Genomic DNA, 21,379 nt, shown 5'->3' with positions numbered 1-21,379 from the left:
TTGCACCCGCAAATATTGTGACCATTCCCTACAACATGATAATGGAACGGCTGAAGGGGCACTTCTCGCCACAGCCCTCGGTGGTAGCATGTCGCAACGCCTTCTAAGCAAAGCAGCAGACCCCCAGAGAAACAATAACCGGGTATGTGACCTCCCTCCACCAGGCCGCCCGGCTCTGCAACTTCACAGAGCTGGAGAACATGCTCCGCGACTGCCTCATCAGTGGCCTGAGGGACGAGAAGCTGCAGTGGCACCTTTGCGCCAAGAAGGACCTGATGTTCCAGGTCACCCAAAGGAGGCCCTGGCAACTGAAGCTGCCGAGAGGTCAGCGCAAGGATTCTTGCCGAACTCGGCGTCCCAACCAAGGGTCCACCACAAGGACCTCACCGACGACTCAGAATCCAACAGGGAGGACGTACACTGAGTGCAGCGGCACACACAAGCTGCACATCCACAACAATAGCCTCGGACGGAAGAGGAGAACTGCACAAGCTGCGTTGAGAGCCATTAGTGGAGGACTTGCCGTTTCCGCAACGCAAAATGCCGACAATGCAGAAAAGCGGGACACATCGCCCGGGTGTGTTGTGCCCGACATGGCCAATGCCTCACATCAGATGGCCAACCCAAGAGTCCCAGGCCCCACGGTCCAACACACCAAGGCAACTCGATGGAGATCACAGACCGTCAGGTATACCAGTTGCCTCATTCCAATGCAAAAAAAATTACATTGAGGTACAGATAGAGGGAGCCCCGTGCCGCATAGAGCTTGATACAGGCTCAACCCTGTCCATAATCTTGGCACAGAGATTAAGGAAATTGTGTCTCAGCGGTGGCCCCAAGCTTAGGCTGGCCCCATTCACCCTCCGGTACTTCCAAAAATGCAAAGTCCCCACAATGGGGGTGGGAACCTTCAATGTACAATATCAAGAGCAGAAGCAGCAGTTAGACTTGATCATGGTCAAGGGGCCCTACGTTAGCTTACTGGGGTTGGCGTGGTTTGGGCCACTGGGGCTAGCCATCACTGGGGTGAACTGCACCAGCTTCCACATGGACATGGATTGGGTCAGGGACCAATCACAGGAGGCAGGAATGCAAGAAGGGAGGCAATGACCTCCTAAAGCTGCTAGGGCCCATGGTGATGGAATTTTTCTAAAGTGATAGTGACTCCCAAGGAACAAGAATCAAAACCAGCTCTTAGAAGCTCCACCTGGGGCTGATGGCCTTAAGACAGGGTGCCAGCTGGAAAAGACGGCAAGAGTTTCTTTTCTTTTCTTTTCAAAAAAATTTATTCATTTTATAACACAAATAAAGAACACAAACAGAAAAACAAACAATACAAACAAATTCTTGTCATATCCTTATTTTTCTAAAGATTGTTAAGTGGGCTTCCCCAAGTCCCTCCTGTCTGATTTTCATTTTGTTTCATCTTTAGCAGTTTACATATATCATAATTTCTAACCATCTTTTTTTTTTTAATCACACTTAAAATAACTTCACATTTTATCACTTATAAATAATACTATTTTAAAATACCCTATCTTCTACTTCTAACCCTACAGCCTATATCCACTTCCAAAGCTATTTTAAGATTTAAATATTAACATATTTTTGCAAATATTTCTTAAACTTCTTCCAGTCTTCTTCCACCGTCTCTTTTCTCTGGTCTCGGAGTCTCCCGGTCAGTTTGGCAAGTACTATATAGTCCATCATACAATCATAGAATCATAGAGTTGGAAGAGACCACAAGGGCCATCGAGTCCAACCCCCTGCCAAGCAGGAAACACCATCAGAGCACTCCTGACATACGGTTGTCAAGCCTCTGCTTAAAGACCTCCAAAGAAGGAGACTCCACCACACTCCTTGGCAGCAATTTCCACTGTCAAACAGCTCTTACTGTCAGGAAGTTCTTCCTAATGTTTAGGTGGAATCTTCTTTCTTGTAGTTTGGATCCATTGCTCCGTGTCCACTTCCCTGGAGCAGCAGAAAACAACCTTTCTCCCTCCTCTATGTGACATCCTTTTATATATTTGAACATGGCTATCATATCACCCCTTAACCTCCTCTTCTCCAGGCTAAACATGCCCAGCTCCCTTAGCCGTTCCTCATAAGGCATCGTTTCCAGGCCTTTGACCATTTTGGTTGCCCTCCTCTGGACACGTTCCAGTTTGTCGGTGTCTTTCTTGAACTGTGGTGCCCAGAACTGAACACCTGGAGTACCAGGTGAGGTCTGACCAGAGCAGAATACAGCGGCACTATTACTTCCCTTGATCTAGATGCTATACTCCTATTGATGCAGCCCAGAATTGCATTGGCTTTTTTAGCTGCCGCATCACACTGTTGGCTCATGTCAAGTTTGTGGTCAACCAAGACTCCTACATTCTTTTCACATGTACTGCTCTCAAGCCAGGTGTCACCCATCTTGTATTTGTGCCTCTCATTTTTTTTGCCCAAGTGCAATACTTTACATTTCTCCCTGTTAAAATTCATCTTGTTTGTTTTGGCCCAGTTCTCTAATCTGTCAAGGTCGTTTTGAAGTGTGATCCTGTCCTCTGGGGTGTTCGCCACCCCTCCCAGTTTGGTGTCATCTGCAATTTGATCAGGATGCCCTTGAGTCCATCATCCAAGTCGTTGATAAAGATGTTGAATAAGACCGGGCCCAAGACAGAACCCTGTGGCACCCCACTAGTCACTCTTCTCCAGGATGAAGAGGAACCATTGATGAGCACCCTTTGGGTTCGGTCAGTCAGCCAGTTACAAATCCACTGAGTGGTAGCATAGTCAAGACCGCATTTTACCAGCTTCTTTACAAGAATATCATGGGGCACCTTGTCAAATGCCTTGCTGAAATCAAGGTAGGCTACATCCACTGCATTCCCTTCATCTACCAGGCTTGTAATTCTGTCAAAAAACGAGATCAGGTTAGTCTGACATGACTTATTTTTCAGAAATCCATGCTGACTATTGGTGATCACAGTATTCCTTTCTAGGTGCTCACAGACTGTTTGCTTAATGATCTGCTCCAGAATCTTCCCTGGTATTGATGTCAGACTGACTGGGCGGTAATTATTTGGGTCCTCTCTTTTCCCCTTTTTGAAAATAGGGACAACATTTGCCCTCCTCCAGTCTGCCGGGACTTCGCCTGTTCTCCAGGAATTCTCAAAGATGAGTGCCAGTGGTTCTGAGATCACATCTGCCAGTTCTTTTAATACTCTTGGATGCAGTTCATCTGGCCCTGGAGACTTGAATACATCTAAACTAGCCAAGTATTCTTGTACTATCTCCTTAGTTATTCTGGGCTGTGTTTCCTCTGCTGAATGATTTGCTCCAAATTCTTCAGGTCGGGCATTGTTTTCTTTATCGGAGAAGACTGAGGCAAAGAAGGCATTGAGGAGTTCAGCCCTTTCTGTGTCCCCTGTTTGCATTTCACCATCTTCTCCTCTGAGTGATCCCACGGTTTCTTTGTTCTTCCTTTTGCTACGAACATACCCATAAAAGCCTTTTTTGTTGCTTTTAACCTCTCTAGCAAGCCTGAGTTCATTCTGTGCTTTAGCTTTTCTGACTTTGTGTCTACACGTGCTGGCTATTTGTTTGAATTCCTCTTTGGTGGTTTCCCCCCCTTTTCCATTTTTTGTACACATCCTTTTTTAATCTTAACTCAGTTAAAAGTTCTTTAGATAGCCACCCTGGCTTCTTTAGGCACCTTCCATGTTTCCGTCTCATTGGTATTGCCTGAAGTTGTGCTTTTACTATCTCCCTCTTAACAAACTCCCAGCCATCATGAACTCCCTTTCCTTTTAGTATTACTGTCCATGGGATCTCACCCAGCACTTCCCTAAGTTTTATGAAGTCGGCTTTCTTAAAGTCAAGAAATTGAGTCCTAGTATGCTTGGCTGCTCCTTTCCGCTGTATAGTAAACTTCAGAAGAGCATGATCACTCGCGCCTAATGATCCTTCCACTTCTACCCCACTAACCAGGTCATCAACATTGGTTAGGACCAGATCTAAAATGGCTGTTCCTCTTGTTGCTTCTCCCACTTTCTGGACAATGAAGTTGTCTGCAAGGCCAGTGAGGAATCTGTTTGACCTTATGCTCTTGGCTGAGTTTGACATCCAACAAATATCCGGGTAATTGAAGTCCCCCATTACTACTATCTCCCTTCCTTTTGCATGCTTGGCCATCTGTTCCAGGAAGGCATCATCTATGTCCTCCGTTTGGCTTGGGGATCTATAGTAAACTCCCGCAATGAGGTCCCTGTTATTCTTCTCTCCCTTAATTTTGACCCAAATGCTCTCACTTTGGCTTTGAGGTTCTAAATCTTGGATCTCTTCACAGGTATACACATCCCTGACATATAACGCCACTCCTCCTCCTTTCTTGTCTGGTCTGTTTCTCTGAAATAGATTGTATCCCTCCATTATTACATTCCAGTCGTGGGACTTATCCCACCAGGTTTCAGTGATGCCTATTATGCCATATTTAGTTTGCTGTACCAAGAGCTCAAGCTCATCTTGTTTATTTCCCATGCTTTGCGCATTAGTGTACAGACATTGAAGTCCATTAATCATTCCCCCGTGTCTCTTATTTAAGGATTTTTTCCTCCCACCACTAGGTCTGCGTGGCAGCTGTTCACTTCCACTATTTTTCCCTCTCTCCCTGGGCCACATCGTTCAACTGGGAGGATAGATGAGATGACAATTTGTGCATTTAATTGCTTCAATTTCCTGCCCAGAGCCTCGTAGTCTCATGATCTTCTGGAGGCTATTGCTTGCAGTGTCATTGGTTCCCACATGAACCAAGAGGAAGGGGTATTTGTCAGTGGGTTTTATGATTCCTTGCAGTCGTTCAGTTACATCTTGGATCTTAGCCCCGGGGAGACAGCACACTTCCCGAGACATCTTGTCAGGCCCACAGATCACTGCTTCTGTTCCCCTCAGTAGGGAATCCCCTATCACCACTACACGCCTCCTCTTAGATTTGGTCGGGGTTCTTCCGTGAGCTGTCCATTCCAAGGTCGCCTGCACGTTCCCTGAGGACTGACTTTGCTGCTCGTCTTCATATACCTGATCGACTGTAACGAGGGAGAGATCCTCAAATGGAGTCTGCTCTTCGTCTTCCATGCTAGGGGAGAGGACCTCAAAGCGATTGTGTATTTCTAAACAATCAGAGCGAACCCTGGGCCTCCTACTTCTTTGAGTCACGTTTCTCCATATAACTGGCTCCTGTGTTGGTGAACTAGCCTCCTTCTCAGGGGAGTCCCCTGTCTCCTCCTTGGTGGAGACGGTGTGCTCTGTTGCTTCCAAGAAGAGCTCCAGCTCTCTAATTCTTTGGAGCGTAGCTACACGTTCCTCCAGTTGCTGGACTTTGTCTTTTAAGAGGGCAATCAACATGCAATTGCTGCAGGTAAAGCTGCCTGCAACCTTTGGCAAGATGGCAAACATTGCGCAGGAACCGCAGGCGACTGCAGCTGTTCCCTCACTCTCCATCTTGAGAACGTGTCGTTGGGGTTGGCTACAGGAGTCCTCCATCATAAGAAGCGTGCAGACAGGACAAATAACTCCCCCCCCAAAAAATACCCTAGGTCTCCCCCAACAAATGTTTGAGACTAGCTCCCCTAAATCTAAAAGATGGATCAAACTGCCCTGCAAGCTCTGATAAGCTCCTCCCACAGCTAATCACCTGCCTCAACAGAAACCCTGCCCCCTGTGACCTTTGCACAGGGAGAGCAGCTAATCAGCCACAAAGAAACACACACACACACACACACACACACACACACACGAGAAAACCCTTTTTGCTCCTTCTTCAGCTGCTGCCCTGCAAGCTCATCTTCATCTGCCATTCTTCGACAGTTGGTAAATCTTGTTTTTTCCAATTCTGCGCTAGCAATATTCTCGCAGCTGTTGTGGCATACAGAAAAAAAAGTAATATCCTTCTGGTTTTTTAATGTGTTTTTCAACACTTTTTTCAATTCATTATAAATCCTTTCCCAGAAGCCTTTTACCTTGGAGCAGGTCCACCACATGTGGTAAAAAGGTTCCTTCTTTTTCTCTACATTTCCAGCATTTATTATCATGAGTATGATACATTTTTGCTAGCTTCACTGGTGTTAAATACCATCTGTACATTATTTTCATCAATTTTTCTCTTAATACATTACAAGCTGTAAATTTGATTCCCTTTTCCCACAATTTCTCCCAATCCACCATCATGATATTGTGCCCCACATCCCTGACCCATTCAATCATTACAGATTTCACTTGTTCATCTTTCATATGCCATTCCAGAAATAAGTTATACATCTTAGATAGGTTTTTTGTTTTTGTATCTAATAATTCCGTTTCCAGTTTGGATTTCTCTGTTTGAAAACCAATTTTCTTATCCATTTTAAACACTTCATTTATCTGGATGTACTGGAACCAATCATCTATTTTATCTTTCAACTGATCATAAGATTTTAATCTAAATTGGTCCCCTATTTCCATCAGAATATCATTATACTGCAACTATGTCTCTTTCATATTCAAACTTTTATGGGTCTTAGCTTCCAATGGTGATATCCACCTGGGTGTTTTCCTTTCTAACAAAACCTTGTATCTTATCCAAACATTGTTCAAAGATTTTCTAATTATATGATTTTTAAATCCTTTATGAGCTTTTATCTTGTCATACCATAAATATGCATGCCAACCAAATACATTATCAAAACCTTCCAAATCTAAACCATCTGTATCTTCCAATAAACACCATTTTTTCAACCAGCAAAAGGCTGCAGCTTCAAAATAAATCCTTAAATCTGGCAGGGAGAAACCCCCTCTCTCTTTCACATCTGTTAATAATTTAAACTTAATTCTGGGTTTTTCCCCTGCCAGATAAATTTAGATAATACCTTTTGCCATTCCTTAAAACAATTCAACTTATCAATGATAGGAAGTACTTAGAACAAAAGTAACAACTTAGGCAATACATTCATCTTTATTGCAGAAAGTCGGCCCAACAAAGATAGTTTCAACCTTGTCCAGATATCCAAATCTCTTTTAAGATCTTTCCATAGCTTTTCATAGTTGTCTTTGTACAAATTCATATTTTTTTGCGATCATATTTACACGCAAATATTTCACCTTTTTCGCAAACTTCAGCCCTGTGGTTTCAAGAGGACAAGAGTTTCTTGCACCTTGAATTGTTCTGTGAAAGAGGGACTCTATCTGCAGATGCAGCATTTACTGGGGACAGGTGCTCTGTCTACACATGGTGGTTTTCTTACTTTCTGGGTGGCACCTTGGCAATCAAATAGCCTCGGGTGCTGGGGGGGGTGGAGTCTCAGCTGAAATAAAGCTTGTTTTAGCATCTCCAAAAAGGCTTGGACACAAAACAAGCAAGTCAGCCTGTCCTCTGCCACAAATACGGATTTCAAGGTCACTTTCAAGTTGTTGTTACTTTAGACATTTGTTTGTGTGTTTTAATGACTGCTTGTTTCCTGTCTGTATCATAGAAGGGATCCTTGGACAAGCTGTGTTTCCTCTCTTTCTGTCTTGGCTTTTTGTACACAAGTATGCATGCTTATACAGAAAGAAAGAAAGAAAGAAAGAAAGAAAGAAAGAAAGAAAGAAAGAAAGAAAGAGGGAGGCTGGAAGCTGATTAAACTTTTATTACAACATGCTGCAAAATGCCTCTTAAATAGCTCCCTTCAGAGGCCCCAGCCATAGCCGTAAAGTACCAGCAGGGGCTATGTTAATAAATAAATAACCATTGAAAGAACACTACTTGCAATCTAGTCTCTTTAAAGCCCCCAAAATAAAATTACTTTACTGTTTATGCTGGATGAAATTGAAAAAGCTGGGAAAGGGGAGGAAAGTGCCTGGTTTGGGTAAAGGAAGGTACACTGGAGTGATTTAGGGTGTTTGTGGTGGAATAAGGCAAATAATCGCTGGAAATAAGTTGAGAGAACGTGTCATTTTTGAATGCTGAATGTGCTGAGGGAGGCCTGTTCCTGGCAATGTTTACATAATTGCCCTAAATATGCTTTGCAACCCCAGCAGAGGGTGAGAGGGCTGGTATCCGAGTGTAATGGAATAAATGATGCTTAAGGTTGCAAGCCTTGCAAAGTAGCCAAAATCCACTCCAAATAGTAAGCCAAGAAATGAAGAGTTGACTCAGAAACAAGATAGTCAGAGGAGAGAAGGAAAGGAGGTGATGAGGGTCAAAGGGATGTAGGGAGGCTCATTTAGGCATCTGTGGACACTTTCCCAAGTGGTACTAAGAAGCCCCTTTCCTTTCCTTCTTACATTTATTTCCTGTGCTTCTCCCATCATGGACCTCAAGTGGCATGGATGGGCAGTCTCCTGTCTGGGCACTGACCAGACTTAGAGCTGCTTAGCTTCAGTAAGGCCACTGTGATCCACTTTGCACTGAATACTAAGACAACCTATGCCTTGGTTTCACCCCAGGTGTCATGGTAGCAGGAGGACCAAGAGAAGAAGCAGCACATGCAGGTGCAATCTCCTTTCTGGGAATCTGCACACTTGGACATCCATGCTGAGCCATGGTTTGGCTTAGCATTGCATGCAAACATAGACCATGTATCCCATGCCTTCTGGCCATGCCCAAGGGCATCGGGTGGGTATCCTTTTCCAGCTTAAGTTCCAAGGGAGGAAGGCGCAAAGGGCCACATCTGTACCTTGAGATTCCCACTCCTCCTGCATTGAGACTGTTACTTCTGTCACTCTTTAACTTGGATCAGTGAAGGCTAGAGGAAAGAAGGTGGATTCAGCTGAATGTACATTCAAGACAATAGGGATTTTGTATATATATGTGCCAACTGAAGCATGGTTTGTGAAAGCAAAAGTGCAGAAGCACCAGGAGGAAGAAAGCAATTGCCACATGCAAATGCAATGTAAGCAAAGTGACACCTGCACCAAACACCATGGAGGTAACCTACCATGCAGACGCAAGTTTGTATGATCCGTGTAAGACCAAAAGAAATCCAGCAGGGAGGGGGTATTTCTTTGTCACAACCGAGCTAATTTCTGTCTTGCATTTGGCATGTAAATTACTCGCACACAAGAATGTGCATGGTTTGCAACAAGAAAATATGTTCCTGCACATATGCTTGCACATGTGTACTTCTCTCTGTGTGTATTTATCTATGTGTATATATAAATTTCTGCTACCCTACCAAATCATTCACATTTTAGAAATTTCAGCTAAATTCCTGAGGAATGCAAATCAGCCGAACTTATTGATAGCTATTAATGACAATAGGGCCTCTGAACTGAATTGAGAGCAGATTCATTTATTCATTTGGGGGTGGCAGAACTTGTGGCTGTGCTGTTTGGGATGCAGTTCTTATTTGGGAGGCCCCATGTTGAGTCCATGTTGAAGAAAGTCAGAAACCACACTCAAGATCTTCAGTAATCTACTCTCATGAAGAACCCAGGGATGAGGGACTTGAGGCCCCCCAGATGTTGTTGGAGTCCAACTCCCATCAGCACCAGCCAGCTTAGCCAATGATCAGGGCTTATAGAAGTTGGAGTCCAACAACATCTGCAGGAAGAGGACTGCAGCTCAGTGGTAGATCATCTGCTTTGCTTTCAGAATGTCCCATTTTGAATCCTTGGTATCTCATCTGAAACCTGGATTAATCCTTTGCCAGTCCTTGTTAAAATACTGAGCTAGGTGTACCAATGGTCTGACTCAGTAGAATGTTCATATGAAGGGCCACAGGTTCCCTATCCTTCCCTCCCCATGAGGACAAGTGGTATGAACACAACAACACTCTATATAATGGCCCTGCATCTAACTAAAATGTCAGAGAAGTCAAAATCTGGACTCCCATTAATGTTGTTTGCACACCCAAGAGTCCAGGGGCTAAATCACCCTATCATGGTGGAAATCATTATTTAAACAATACAATAAGTACTATATGTTGATTCAGCCATTAATGCACGCAATATATTTTGAGTTAAAGGAGAAAGAGCCTGAATATGATGTCTTAGAACAAGCATAGGCAAACTCAGCCCTCCAGATGTTTTGGGACTACAACTCCCATTATCTCTAGCTAACAGGACTAGTGTTCAGGGATGATGGGAATTGTAGTCTCAAAACATCTGGAGGGCCGAGTTTGGATATGCCTGTCGTAGCACATGCCATAGGAAGTAACATGGGTGTGTGTGGAAGGAGCTATTAATAGAGACCCAGGTATAATCATTGTATATTTGTACCCATGCATTACAAAAAGTAACCCTTAATTTCAGGGTGGTGTTTTTTTGTTTTTTACATTAACTCAGTGTTGTTGACTTATGCATGGATGGAATTCACCATCACACAAATTTGATTGTTCCAACAATGCGAGCATTTCTGCTTGCCAGTCAGAATGATCTCCTCTCCTCCTGAGCAGTGTTCTGGGGGTTCTCCCACCCCAAGCCAATTTGGGGTGGGGTGGAGGGATGAGAGGAGAGGAGAGGGGGAAATGCCCCATTGCATTAGTGGGACTTGTGCTGGTTCCTGCTAGTGCAACTATTTAGCTGAATCCAACCCTAAACAACTATGACTTAAATGGGAACTCAGTTGCAATATCAGGCAGATAAAAGAGCCTTTACAAGCATAAGTACCTAAAGACTGCTGTTGGAATACTTCCCTGAACTTGCAACTATTTTGACAATGTTCTACATAAATCTGAGCTCCAGACCTACAGTAGGTGTGTCTTCTGCCAGGAATTTCATCCGTGCCCACACTGCTGCAACTAACTCTGCTAGCTGTTTGTTCAGCTGGAACTGGTGCAGTTGGCTGACGCGCCAGCCGAGACACCACACACAGCCATTGAGCAAGCAAATTGCATTTGCAAAATATCTCCACGCAACGACTCTTAACCTGGGGCTATGGACATTGTGCTGCCGCGTGTGACGAGATGAGAAAGGAACTGATGCTTGGGAGGAATACAGTCCTGGGTTATTTGGGGATCAGAGGGGTTTGGGTTTCCTCCTTCACCTATGCCAGCAGGAGGTGAGAGAACCAAGGCATTCAAACATTTGAGTTGGTTTTGGAGTTGCAGAAGTGCATGCAGCAGATCACACCCCAAAATCTGCCAACCTATCAGAGGAGCTGGTTTCCTTTGGTGTTTTGGGCCAAGTCCCACAGATGAGATTATTCTCTGGTAATAGAAGCCAAACCCCTCCAAAAGCATGCACAACTTGGCAGGAGTCAGATATGGAGGTGTCTGATCTGACTTGCCATTTTGATGCCTCTTGTCCTTTGGCAGAACAGTGAGCACCTTTGGCAAATTCTCTAATGAAAGCAGCTGCGGAGTCTGGACATATTGTGGAATCAGTTGTTATTTGGGGAAGTGAATGGAGTAGTATTGATTTAGTACTTCATAGACCAGAAGGTCACAATGGAGCATGGAGATTACTTTGTTGTTTGTCGGAATTTAAAATGCCAAACCTATTCATGCTGGCATCTCCAAGGTCACTTGATTTCCTAGCCCCCATCTAGAGAAGATTAGTCACAGTTCAGTCCCATTCGAAATCAACGAGACTTAGGTCAGTCACATAACTAATTTCCCCATTGATTACACTGAATGTGAACATGTCTTTCTTTAGATCAGGGAAGCTACTGAAATCATGTTGCTAGGAGAGCTCAGGCTGAGGATTGTGGAGATTCTTGCTAAACTGTGCTCTTTACAAAGCAATATTTTGGGAGTTTGGGATCTGTATCTTCAGAGATAAGCTTGCCAAGATGGTGGGCAACACTGGATGCCAATGCGTAGGGTGCATATGTGCAAACAGGACTGAGGGTCAGGGCTTTAGGGGTCTGTATCTCTCCTAGATCCAGAGGCATAAAACAGGTTAAATTCTTATATGCTGATACACAAAATTGATTCTGATCGCAGTCTGATCACATAAAATCCACATTGCTTACTTGTGTCTGCCCTCCCTGATAGTGGATCACAAAGTGATGGTCAGTTTCTTCTAATGAATTTTTTTGCCTACTTTCAGTCTTCAGTGTTCTTCCTTGCACTGCCTCCCTGCCTCCCTCTGCTGGATTAATGAAGGCTTTTTTAACACACACACACACACACACACACACACACCCTAATCACTTTCATCATGACAGGATCTTTTCCCCCTGTCACTAAGTAACCACTCAACCTTCTTTAGAGGAAGCTATAAAAGAGAAGTGAGGTTGGCAATCCTATACTCGCATTACCCCAGTGGGGAAGATGCAGCACCTCCCCACTGGTGGAATGGCTCCTGCACCCTGTACATGCTCAGCCTGAGATGGGGTGGGTAGCACAGAGGAAAATCCCCAGTCAGCAGAGATAGCCGCAGAGAAACGTAGTCAAAGCCCACCAATTGGGGGTTTTGCATGTGACAACACGGACATGAGATTGGAGCCAGTGGGCACATGACCATAAGGACCCCCCCCCCAAGCACAACCCAGATTCCAATGCCTAAGTGCCCCTACTGCAGCCCCAGTGGCAAAGAAAGCTATAGCCCCTATATGACACTCACAACCACCATTGTGTAACAAAATACATGTAGGCAGTGCTTTTTATTCTAAAAAAAATGTTTAGGGGTACTCTCATTTTGACTCAAGAAAATTACCATTTTGTAGTTCAAATCTGGAAAAATAAATACAGTAAATGGACCAAAGTACAAAGATTCACAAAATGTTTAGGGGTATGCGTCCCCCTGCATCCCCCCCAGAAAAAAAGCACTGCATGTAGGGAAATGAGAAACCACACAATGCAGACCTGATGCATAGATTCTTTGGGCAGGAGACATACAGAAAGTACAAACAACCCAAGGAAAAACAATCTTTTGACAAGGGAGCAGGTCAGGCAACAAGGCAAACCACAGTTACACACTGACCACAGCAGCTCCCTGCATAGGACGTGGGGTTGGGAAGCAGCAGGCATGAATTTGAGCTCCACTAAGAGAAAGGAGTAGCATGACTCCACTTGCCTTTTGTATGACTAGTCATCTCGGAGGAAAAAGAGGGAGCTCCCAGGACTCGGTCACACCACTAGCAGCATAGGGCAATTTTCTAACCACTCAGCCACAGTAACAGGCGGGAATCATACCCACCATGGGGCCTTTGCCTCTCCCCACCTGCAACACACACACGCCATGATGTGATGTTCTGAGTTTCCATCAGCAGCCAATGATGGAGATCAGGGGAGGGGAGCGTGTGGCCCACCAGATATTGCTGGATTCCAACTCCCAGGATGGCCAGTGGTCAGGGATGGTGGAAGCTGATATCCAGCTGGGATAACAAGTGATGTGATTGCTGATTTTATAGATTGTTGAAAGCTCCAAAAAAGCACAAGAGAAAAATCTCTTTCTTGAGAGAGTGCAGACCCCATTGCTGCACACATCTGCCTTCCTAAGGGGCTTTTGTTCAAGCTTGCTTCCCCTCAACTAGGCTGACTCCATCTATCATCATCATCATCAGTATCATTATTAATTACATTTATTACCAACCCTTCACCAGCAGATCCCAGAGCAGGTTACAAGAAAAGCTGGAAACAGTTGTGAAAAGAGTGGGGCCCTACACATCTCAGGTAAAGAGAGGTGTATTCATCTAGGGAGGAAGGAGGTTGCTTGGTTCACGTTTTACCTCTGGGATGGGGAACCTGTGGTCCTCCAGAAGTTGGTAGGCTCCTCCGACTCCCATCAGCCCTAGCCAGGTTGGCCAATGGCCAGAGATGTTGGGAGATCTGTGGTCCAACCACAGCTGGAGGGCTTCAGGCTCCCCACCACTAATGTAGGGCACACTGATCTGGGTGGAACCCAGAACATGATATCAGGACAAAAGATGAACTAATGCACAGCTCCTGGTTTAGTGGTAGCCTCACACTTCAAGTGGTGGCTGGCTTGCTTTTGAGACCAGTGTGTTCCCCTTCCTCATCAGCAGACTCCAGAGGGACTGGTGAATGATACAGCTCTATCAGATGTGAGTGTGTTGCCCCTCTCCTAAAAGCTACATACAGGATGGGATGAAGCTACATACAGAGAGGGCTCCCCCCCCCCCCGCATCGAGGGCAGCCTTACTCAGCCACCTCACTTTAAAAGATCAGCTTTGATAGGTTATTTCTCTTTCCTCTCTACCCCGCCCCAACTCTAATAAGTATTCAACTCAGCCTGGTTACATTATCATTCATATTTCATGGGTGCAAAGCAGGGGAAAGAAGCTTGAATTCCAGCTGGTGCACCAGACTGCCGGTTCCAGCTCAAGTCCCAGAAGAGAAGACTCCACTGTATGTCTGCCGAACCAAGACTGTAAATCAATTGCAGTCTGTAATGTGACAGAGGTGCTCAGGAATACTTGGATGGAGGGACCTGGCTTGCCTTTGCTTTTCATATTCACACATTCTGTCTGTTGATTGATGCTGGGGGATAGGGGCCTGTGGCCCTCCAAATATTGCTGGACTCCAGCTCCCATCATCCTTGGCCACTGGCTATTCTGACTGGGGCTGATGGGAATTAGAGTCCAATAGGATTTGGAGGGTAGCAGGTCCCCTCATCCCTCATCTATATGCTGTATTGTTGACCTCATGGATTTGTTGACCTCATGGAATTGTTGACCTCATGGAAACGGCAAGTTCCAGCAGAGGCACCTGAACATTTGCACCCCAAATTGCTTTTAAAAACATAGCAGCAACCTAAAATACAGAATATATGGGGTGATTTCTTTTTAAGACCACAGGATTGTGGCCATAATATTTTAAAGTATGGAACTGAGGGAGAGACACAAGATTGGATATGCAGTGGTGCTCGCAAGACGAAATTAATCCGTTCCGCGAGTCTCTTTGTCTTGCGGTTTTTTCGTCTTGCGAAGCACGGCTATTAGCGGCTTAGCGGCTATTAGCGGCTTAGCGGCTATTAACGGCTTAGCGGCTTTAAGAAAAAGGAAACAAACTCGCAAGAACTCGCAAGACGTTTCGTCTTGCGAAGCATGCCCATAGGGAAATTCGTCTTGCGAAGCACCTCAAAAAACGGAAAACTCCTTCGTCTAGCGAGTTTTTCGTCTTGCAAGGCATTCGTCTTGCGGGGCACCACTGTGATTGTAATCATCTTCATTACAGCAGTTAATAAATAAGGACCAATTTTCTAAACACTTATTTTCTTGCTCATTTTGCTTAGATTTTAAAAAGTGTGTACACACGAAAACCTCATGAGTTTTGCATTCAAAGCAATCTCCCTAATTTTTGTCAGCCATCCTGACCTCTTTAGAGGCTCAGCTGAGGGAACACCTCTTAAATCAAACACAGAACCAAGAGAATTACAGCAAGCAACAGCAGATCCAGTTAGGGACCCAGTTTATTAACTATTGCAATAGGTCAGCCTTGCTAACCAGTTGCTCAACAGAACCAGTTACAAAAGACTGCCCAGAGGCAAATCAGAAGAAAGCTTATGTTGTAGTTCAAACACAGCAAACAAAGAGTCCTAAAACCTCAAACATTCTTCTACATACATCAAGCAAAGTTACAGGTCATGGGATGATAAACATGTATGGCTCCATACTGCTATCTGCTCCCCCACAATTACCTTGGGGTGCCCCAGGTGCCCACTTTATCAGTGTTTCCTTAGCAACCAGACCTTTGACGGGGTTGTTGACATTTCTGTCTCTCACTTCTCTTCTTCCCTGACCTATCTCAGGAAGCTTCAAGGAGATGTTTGGATTTACACCCTGATACTAACTAGAACATCTTTAATGACCATTTGTGCCACTTTCAGGGTTAGATGAGGTTTCTTCTTTATAGCCTAGAGAGCACAGGGGTTTTAAAATGTTATAAAATGTCAGTGATGCATTCTATCTTTCTAAAGGTTAAGTACCATTAATATTTGAAACATAATGGAATCAAAATATCTACCCCGGGTTTCTGATTCTTATGTCAGGGATACCTTCAAGAAGAAGACCCACTCCCTGGTTGCCTCCACCACCACAAGCTCCTCCATCTATCTACCGTAATCCCATGTATAATACTCTGCAATCTGACCATCCTTTAGGTGGTGTGTCTTAAGTTTCTTTTCCTTTTTTTCATTGAGCAGGTGCAAAACATCTCCCAGTCCATGGAGGTGCTGGACCTTCGGACCTACCGGGACCTGCAGTATGTGCGCAATACTGAGTCGCTAATAAAGGGGCTGGACTCCAGGCTGAAAGTCGCCACAGAGAGTCAGAAAAATCTGAATGCCAAAAGTTTCCAGGTAACTCTTCTGCTTGGCCAAGTCCTTCCTGATCTACATAGTCACTATCTCTGGAGGGACGTTGTTTGTGGACTGGTTTTCTGATGCTGGTGGGTTCCTAGAGTATTATTTTAATTGCTAATGTTGCTGTTTGAAAGCCAGTTGAGAATGAGAAGGTGTTGGGTGGTGTTTATCACATATGCCTGATGGAAGCAGGTGTGGCCCTTCAGAAGTTGTTGGACTACAGCTCCCATCATCCCTTACCATTGGCCATGCTGGCTGAGGCTGATGGTGGTTGGAGTCAAAGAACATTCAGAGGGATGCAATTTTCCCATTGGGGAAGAATAAAATAACAAAGAGGAATAAATTCAGCTTGCAGCCTTCAACTTCCAGCCTTCCCTGTTTAGTTAGACTGGTAAAGGTAAAGGTAAAGGGACCCCTGACCATTAGGTCCAGTCATGGCCGACTCTGGGGTTGCAGCGCTCATCTCGCTTTATTGGCTGAGGGAGCCAGCGTACAGCTTCCGGGTCATGTGGCCAGCATGACTAAGCCGCTTCTGGCGAAACCAGAGCAGTACAAGGAAACGCCGTTTACCTTCCTGCCAGAGCGGTACCTATTTATCTACTTGCACTTTGACGTGCTTTCGAACTGCTAGGTGGGCAGGAGCAGGGACCGAGCAATGGGAGCTCACCACGTCGTGGGGATTCGAACCGCCAGTCTTCCGATCGGCAAGCCCTAGGCTCTGTGGTTTAGACCACAGCGCCACCGGCGTCCCAGTTAGATTGGTACTAAGCAGCAAAAAATTAAAGAATTAAAAAATGCACATTATGTATTCCCCTCTCCATTGTAGCTTAGGAGGGGAATGATTTTGAGTAGGAAAGCAGGTGGAAGGATTAAACAAACCTTTTAATCATAGAATCATAGAATCATAGAGTTGGAAGAGACCACAAGTCCAACCCCCTGCCAAGCAGGAAACACCATCAGAGCACTCCTGACATAGAATCATGGAATCATAGAATCATAGAGTTGGAAGAGACCACAAGTCCAACCCCCTGCCAAGCAGGAAACACCATCAGAGCACTCCTGACATATGGTTGTCAAGCCTCTGCTTAAAGACCTCCAAAGAAGGAGACTCCACCACATTCCTTGGCAGCAAATTCCACTGTCGAACAGCTCTTACTGTCAGGAAGTTCTTCCTAATGTTTAGGTGGAATCTTTTTTCTTGTAGTTTGGAACCATTGCTCCGTGTCCGCTTCTCTGGAGCAGCAGAAAACAACCTTCCTCCCTCCTCTATGTGACATCCTTTTATATATTTGAACATGGCTATCATATCACCCCTTAACCTCATCTTCTCCAGGCTAAACATGCCCAGCTCCCTTAGCCGTTCTTCATAAGGCATCGTTTCCAGGCCTTTGACCATTTTGGTTGCCCTCCTCTGGACACGTTCCAGTTTGTCTGTGTCCTTCTTGAACTGTGGTGCCCAGAACTGGACACAGTACTCCAGGTGGGGTCTGACCAGAGCAGAATACAGCGGCACTATTACTTCCCTTGATCTAGATGCAATACTCCTATTGATGCAGCCCAGAATTGGTTGTCAAGCCTCTGCTTAAAGACCTCCAAAGAAGGAGACTCCACCACACTCCTTGGCAGCAAATTCCACTGTCGAACAGCTCTTACTGTCAGGAAGTTCTTCCTAATGTTCCTAATAGTAGTAGTAGTAGTAGTAGTAGTAGTAGTAGTAGTAATAATAATAATAATAATAATAATAATAATAATAATAATAATAATTTATTTGTACCCCGCCCATCTGGCTGGGTTTCCCCAGCCACTCTGGGCGGCTTCCAACAAAGATTAAAAATACATAAAAATGTCACACATTAAAAACTTCCCTGAACAGGGCTGCCTTCAGATGTCTTCTAAATGTCAGTCTCACAGCCACCTGAGGCTACTCCATTGCATGCTTTGCATGCATTGAAATTTGCACTTCTCCAAATATTTGCCATGCAATTCTCCGAACATAAATGCATATCTATGCATACCAGTGCATATAATCATGAAAATAGCACAAAATATGCTTTATATTACAGTGTAGCCAAAGGAAAGAGGCAGGAGCTGTGCGGCCTTGAGCTTGACAGCTGCAGCAGCCAAGTCACTGATTAAATATCAGAGCAGCAGCCAACAGCTTGGTTAGTTTTAGTCACAGTGTGTAGGCAGTGGGGCCCCAGGGGCTGCTGGTAACCCAGCCAATGGATCAGGAATACAGCCCAGGCACCCCTGCTGGGAAATCAGGGGACAGTGAGAAGAAATATGGCAAAAGAGGGAGGGGCAAACTGGGCATGGTTCCTACTCAGCAGCTGCTGGAGAGTGAGGTGGCAGTTTGGGGGAATGACCAAGTGCTGCACAAATTGGTCATAATAAAGTGATTGATTAAAAGAGAATGAAGAGGGCAGAAATGGAGTGGTGATTTCTATCAAAGCACTGATGGAAAATAGCCCGAACCCATCTCTTTTGGGAAGAAGCAGAAAAAGAGTGACTTATCCAAAATGGAAAAGAAAAACATCTCTCAATGCATAGATAGATAAAAATAAAAAATGAAGCTCCGCCCCTGGATGGCCAGTGGCTCTTTTGGGGTCCCATTGCCACATGCATACACTTAGTCAAGGAATACAAGCTCAGGAAACACCGTGCCAAAGTATTTGACCAATTATCAAAAGTATTCCAGGATTTGAGTTTTCCTTGATGTGCAACAATAAAAGAAATGCAAGAGATGCATTGAATGAGCCAGCCACAAACAAACAAACCACCCTGTCTTTAGAATATCCTCAGCAGAGATGGGTACGGACCATGTTTTGAAAGTTGCTGTGAAGGGAAGGCTATCTGGGACTTTGGGGAAATGGTAAAAATCACCATTACAATGTGGAGAATAGTATCTGTGTATTTTGACTCATCTTGTGTCTTACAAATGTTAGAAACTTATTGTTTAAGTAAAGGTTGAGGATTATGGTTCATGCCTAAGAACCACACCTTTGGTTAATCTAGTCTAGCATTACAGATTATGACTCTCAACTGCTCTCTTTGGTCTCAGGCATGAGCCTTTCCCATAATCTACTACCTGACAGCAAGGATTGAAAATGGGGCCTTCTGATGCAAAAGCATGTGCTCTGCTGGGCCACAGCTCCAATCACCCCTGTCCATTGGCCATGCCGACTGGAGTTGATGGGAGCTGGAGTCCAACAACATTTGAAGGGCAACAGGTTGGGGAAAGCTGCCATAGGCTATCCCTCTAAGACTCCAGACTGCCTGTGCCAGTTTCCATGGTAAAGTTTGTATTGTGGCTGGTAAGGTTCATATTGAACTGTCAAGTGTGACATCATCAGATAAACCTTACATAACATAAATATTTAAAAGAAACTTGTGCCTTGCATAGAGGCAGCTGGGAAGTTAATATGTTCAGATGCATATGTTCCATAACACCTCTTTCTTTGGGCTGATGATGAGGCTGCACCTTCAGCCACATCCTGAGAAGGTAACAGCCATGCTGGCCACAGTTATTTGAGCACTTCAGCACCATGGACAGCAGAACTCTGGGGAAGCTGACTGTAAAAAGGCTACAAGTTGTCCAGTGAGGCCAAGCTATAAAGGCAGCTGTCTCAGCAAATGAAACTGATCTGTAGAAAATGTAACTTGAAAAAAAGAGACATTGCACATACTTTTGTAAACCAAGAAATCTTTAATAAAAAAGACATTAAAAATAAATAAATAATAAAACGGAAGTTGAGGCAAGGTATGCCAGTGCAGCAAATCAGCCAACCAATTTTCATTTTCTTCCCCAAGGATACTTACTCAATGTCAGTGGCAAAGAAAAAGAGCACTTTACAATGCAATTCTTTGCACATCTACTAAGAAGCAAATCCCATTGAGCTGAATGGGACTCACTCCCAAAAGAATTTCCTATGCAGTCTTATGGCAGCCTTATTGAACAAGTCCGTGTCTATCGTGTCTCATGGCTGATGCTTAGCAAGCCATAGGACTACTCTGTGTATTATACAGAGGAAAACCCACATTCACCATTGATTGCATGCTCGAGGGAGAATGGTAGCCAGTCACTGTTCTCCGATTAGCATACCTTGATTGTTTGCAGACATGCATTTGCCATGTTTGCACATTACACATTTAATTAGTCACACTTCGTTGATTAGTCACATTTCTTTGAAGTCTCTCAGCCCCACTCACCTCACAGAGTGTTTGTTGTGGGGGAGGAAGGGAAAGGAGAATGTTAGCCTCTTTTAGACTCCTTTGGGTAGTGATAAAGTGGGATATCAAATCCAAACTCCTCCTCCTCCTCCTCTTCTTCTTCTTCAAATGCCCACCTGAAAGATATGAAGTGGTTGAATAACACCAGAAGTGGTTACTGACTGTTTCTGGGTCTTTTAGAAGCAACTAGCATTTTTCCTTGGCGGCAGCAATTTCATGTTGGCCTTTCCCCAGGGTCAGGGCATATGCTGCAGAAGGTGAGCCAGGGAACTGATTGCTTTGCCTTGGAGCTGGTTGCTCTTGGTACTCTCTGTTCACAGACGTAACTCATGAATCAGCCAGAGGAGTATCACATTTGCAATTAAAAAACCAAGCGAATCAACAAGCCCCCTTTGCCTCCCTCCAGGCACCTGTGAGGAGGAATCGGTGCTGCTGATAAATGAGCCAAGGCCATCCATATTCTGGGCCCTTTGCCATTCAATTACCTTTCCTGGTAATTTTTCAACCCCAGCCAGAGTGATTAGAGACATTTTGCTGAGAATAATGGGCCTCTGGTGTGTGTGCATGGTTGAGAGTGCAGCAGTGAGCCAGAGAATGCCATGCCATCCCAGAGACAGCTGGGATGGGGGTGGCCCCTTGGAAGGTCTCTTGATTAGACAGCTGGCCTGCTAGGGTCTATGATTCCCTTCTAGATCCATGTGCCAACATTTGATAGGTCCAGGCACATGCTGGGTTATGATCAGTTCAGGGCTAGCCCTTGACCAGTGGGCCACCTTGATGAAGCCGAGCTCCGTGGGGGGAAATGTACCAGTTTCTTGGGTCCCAGAGCTTGGAGCCCATCATGTTTATAAAGATAGTGGCTTTGGTTCTCTGAACAAAGTCACCTCAAGAGAGGAGACCTGGTCAGCAAGAGTGTCTTCTGACCTTTCTCTAGTTCCTC

At 44.8% G+C, this 21,379-nt stretch overlaps 1 protein-coding gene across 4 annotated transcripts in view; it reads left to right on the top strand.

The window, feature by feature from the left end:
* The window catches only part of OLFM2 (olfactomedin 2), a 217,498-nt gene that overhangs the window by 160,780 nt on the left and 35,339 nt on the right, over positions 1–21,379 (top strand). For 3 of the 4 annotated variants that reach the window (XM_081851764.1, XM_081851762.1, XM_081851765.1), the window contains exon 3: positions 16,048–16,206. In XM_081851764.1, the coding sequence (XP_081707890.1) occupies positions 16,048–16,206 (159 nt within the window). The remainder of the gene's footprint in view (positions 1–16,047; positions 16,207–21,379) is intronic. The other variant, XM_081851763.1, reaches the window with a different exon arrangement.

Source organism: Podarcis erhardii, assembly GCF_964252035.2.
Source record: "Podarcis erhardii genome assembly, chromosome: 2".
Classification (NCBI taxonomy): Eukaryota; Metazoa; Chordata; class Lepidosauria; order Squamata; family Lacertidae; genus Podarcis; species Podarcis erhardii.
This window is presented reverse-complemented; position numbering and strand designations above follow the sequence as displayed.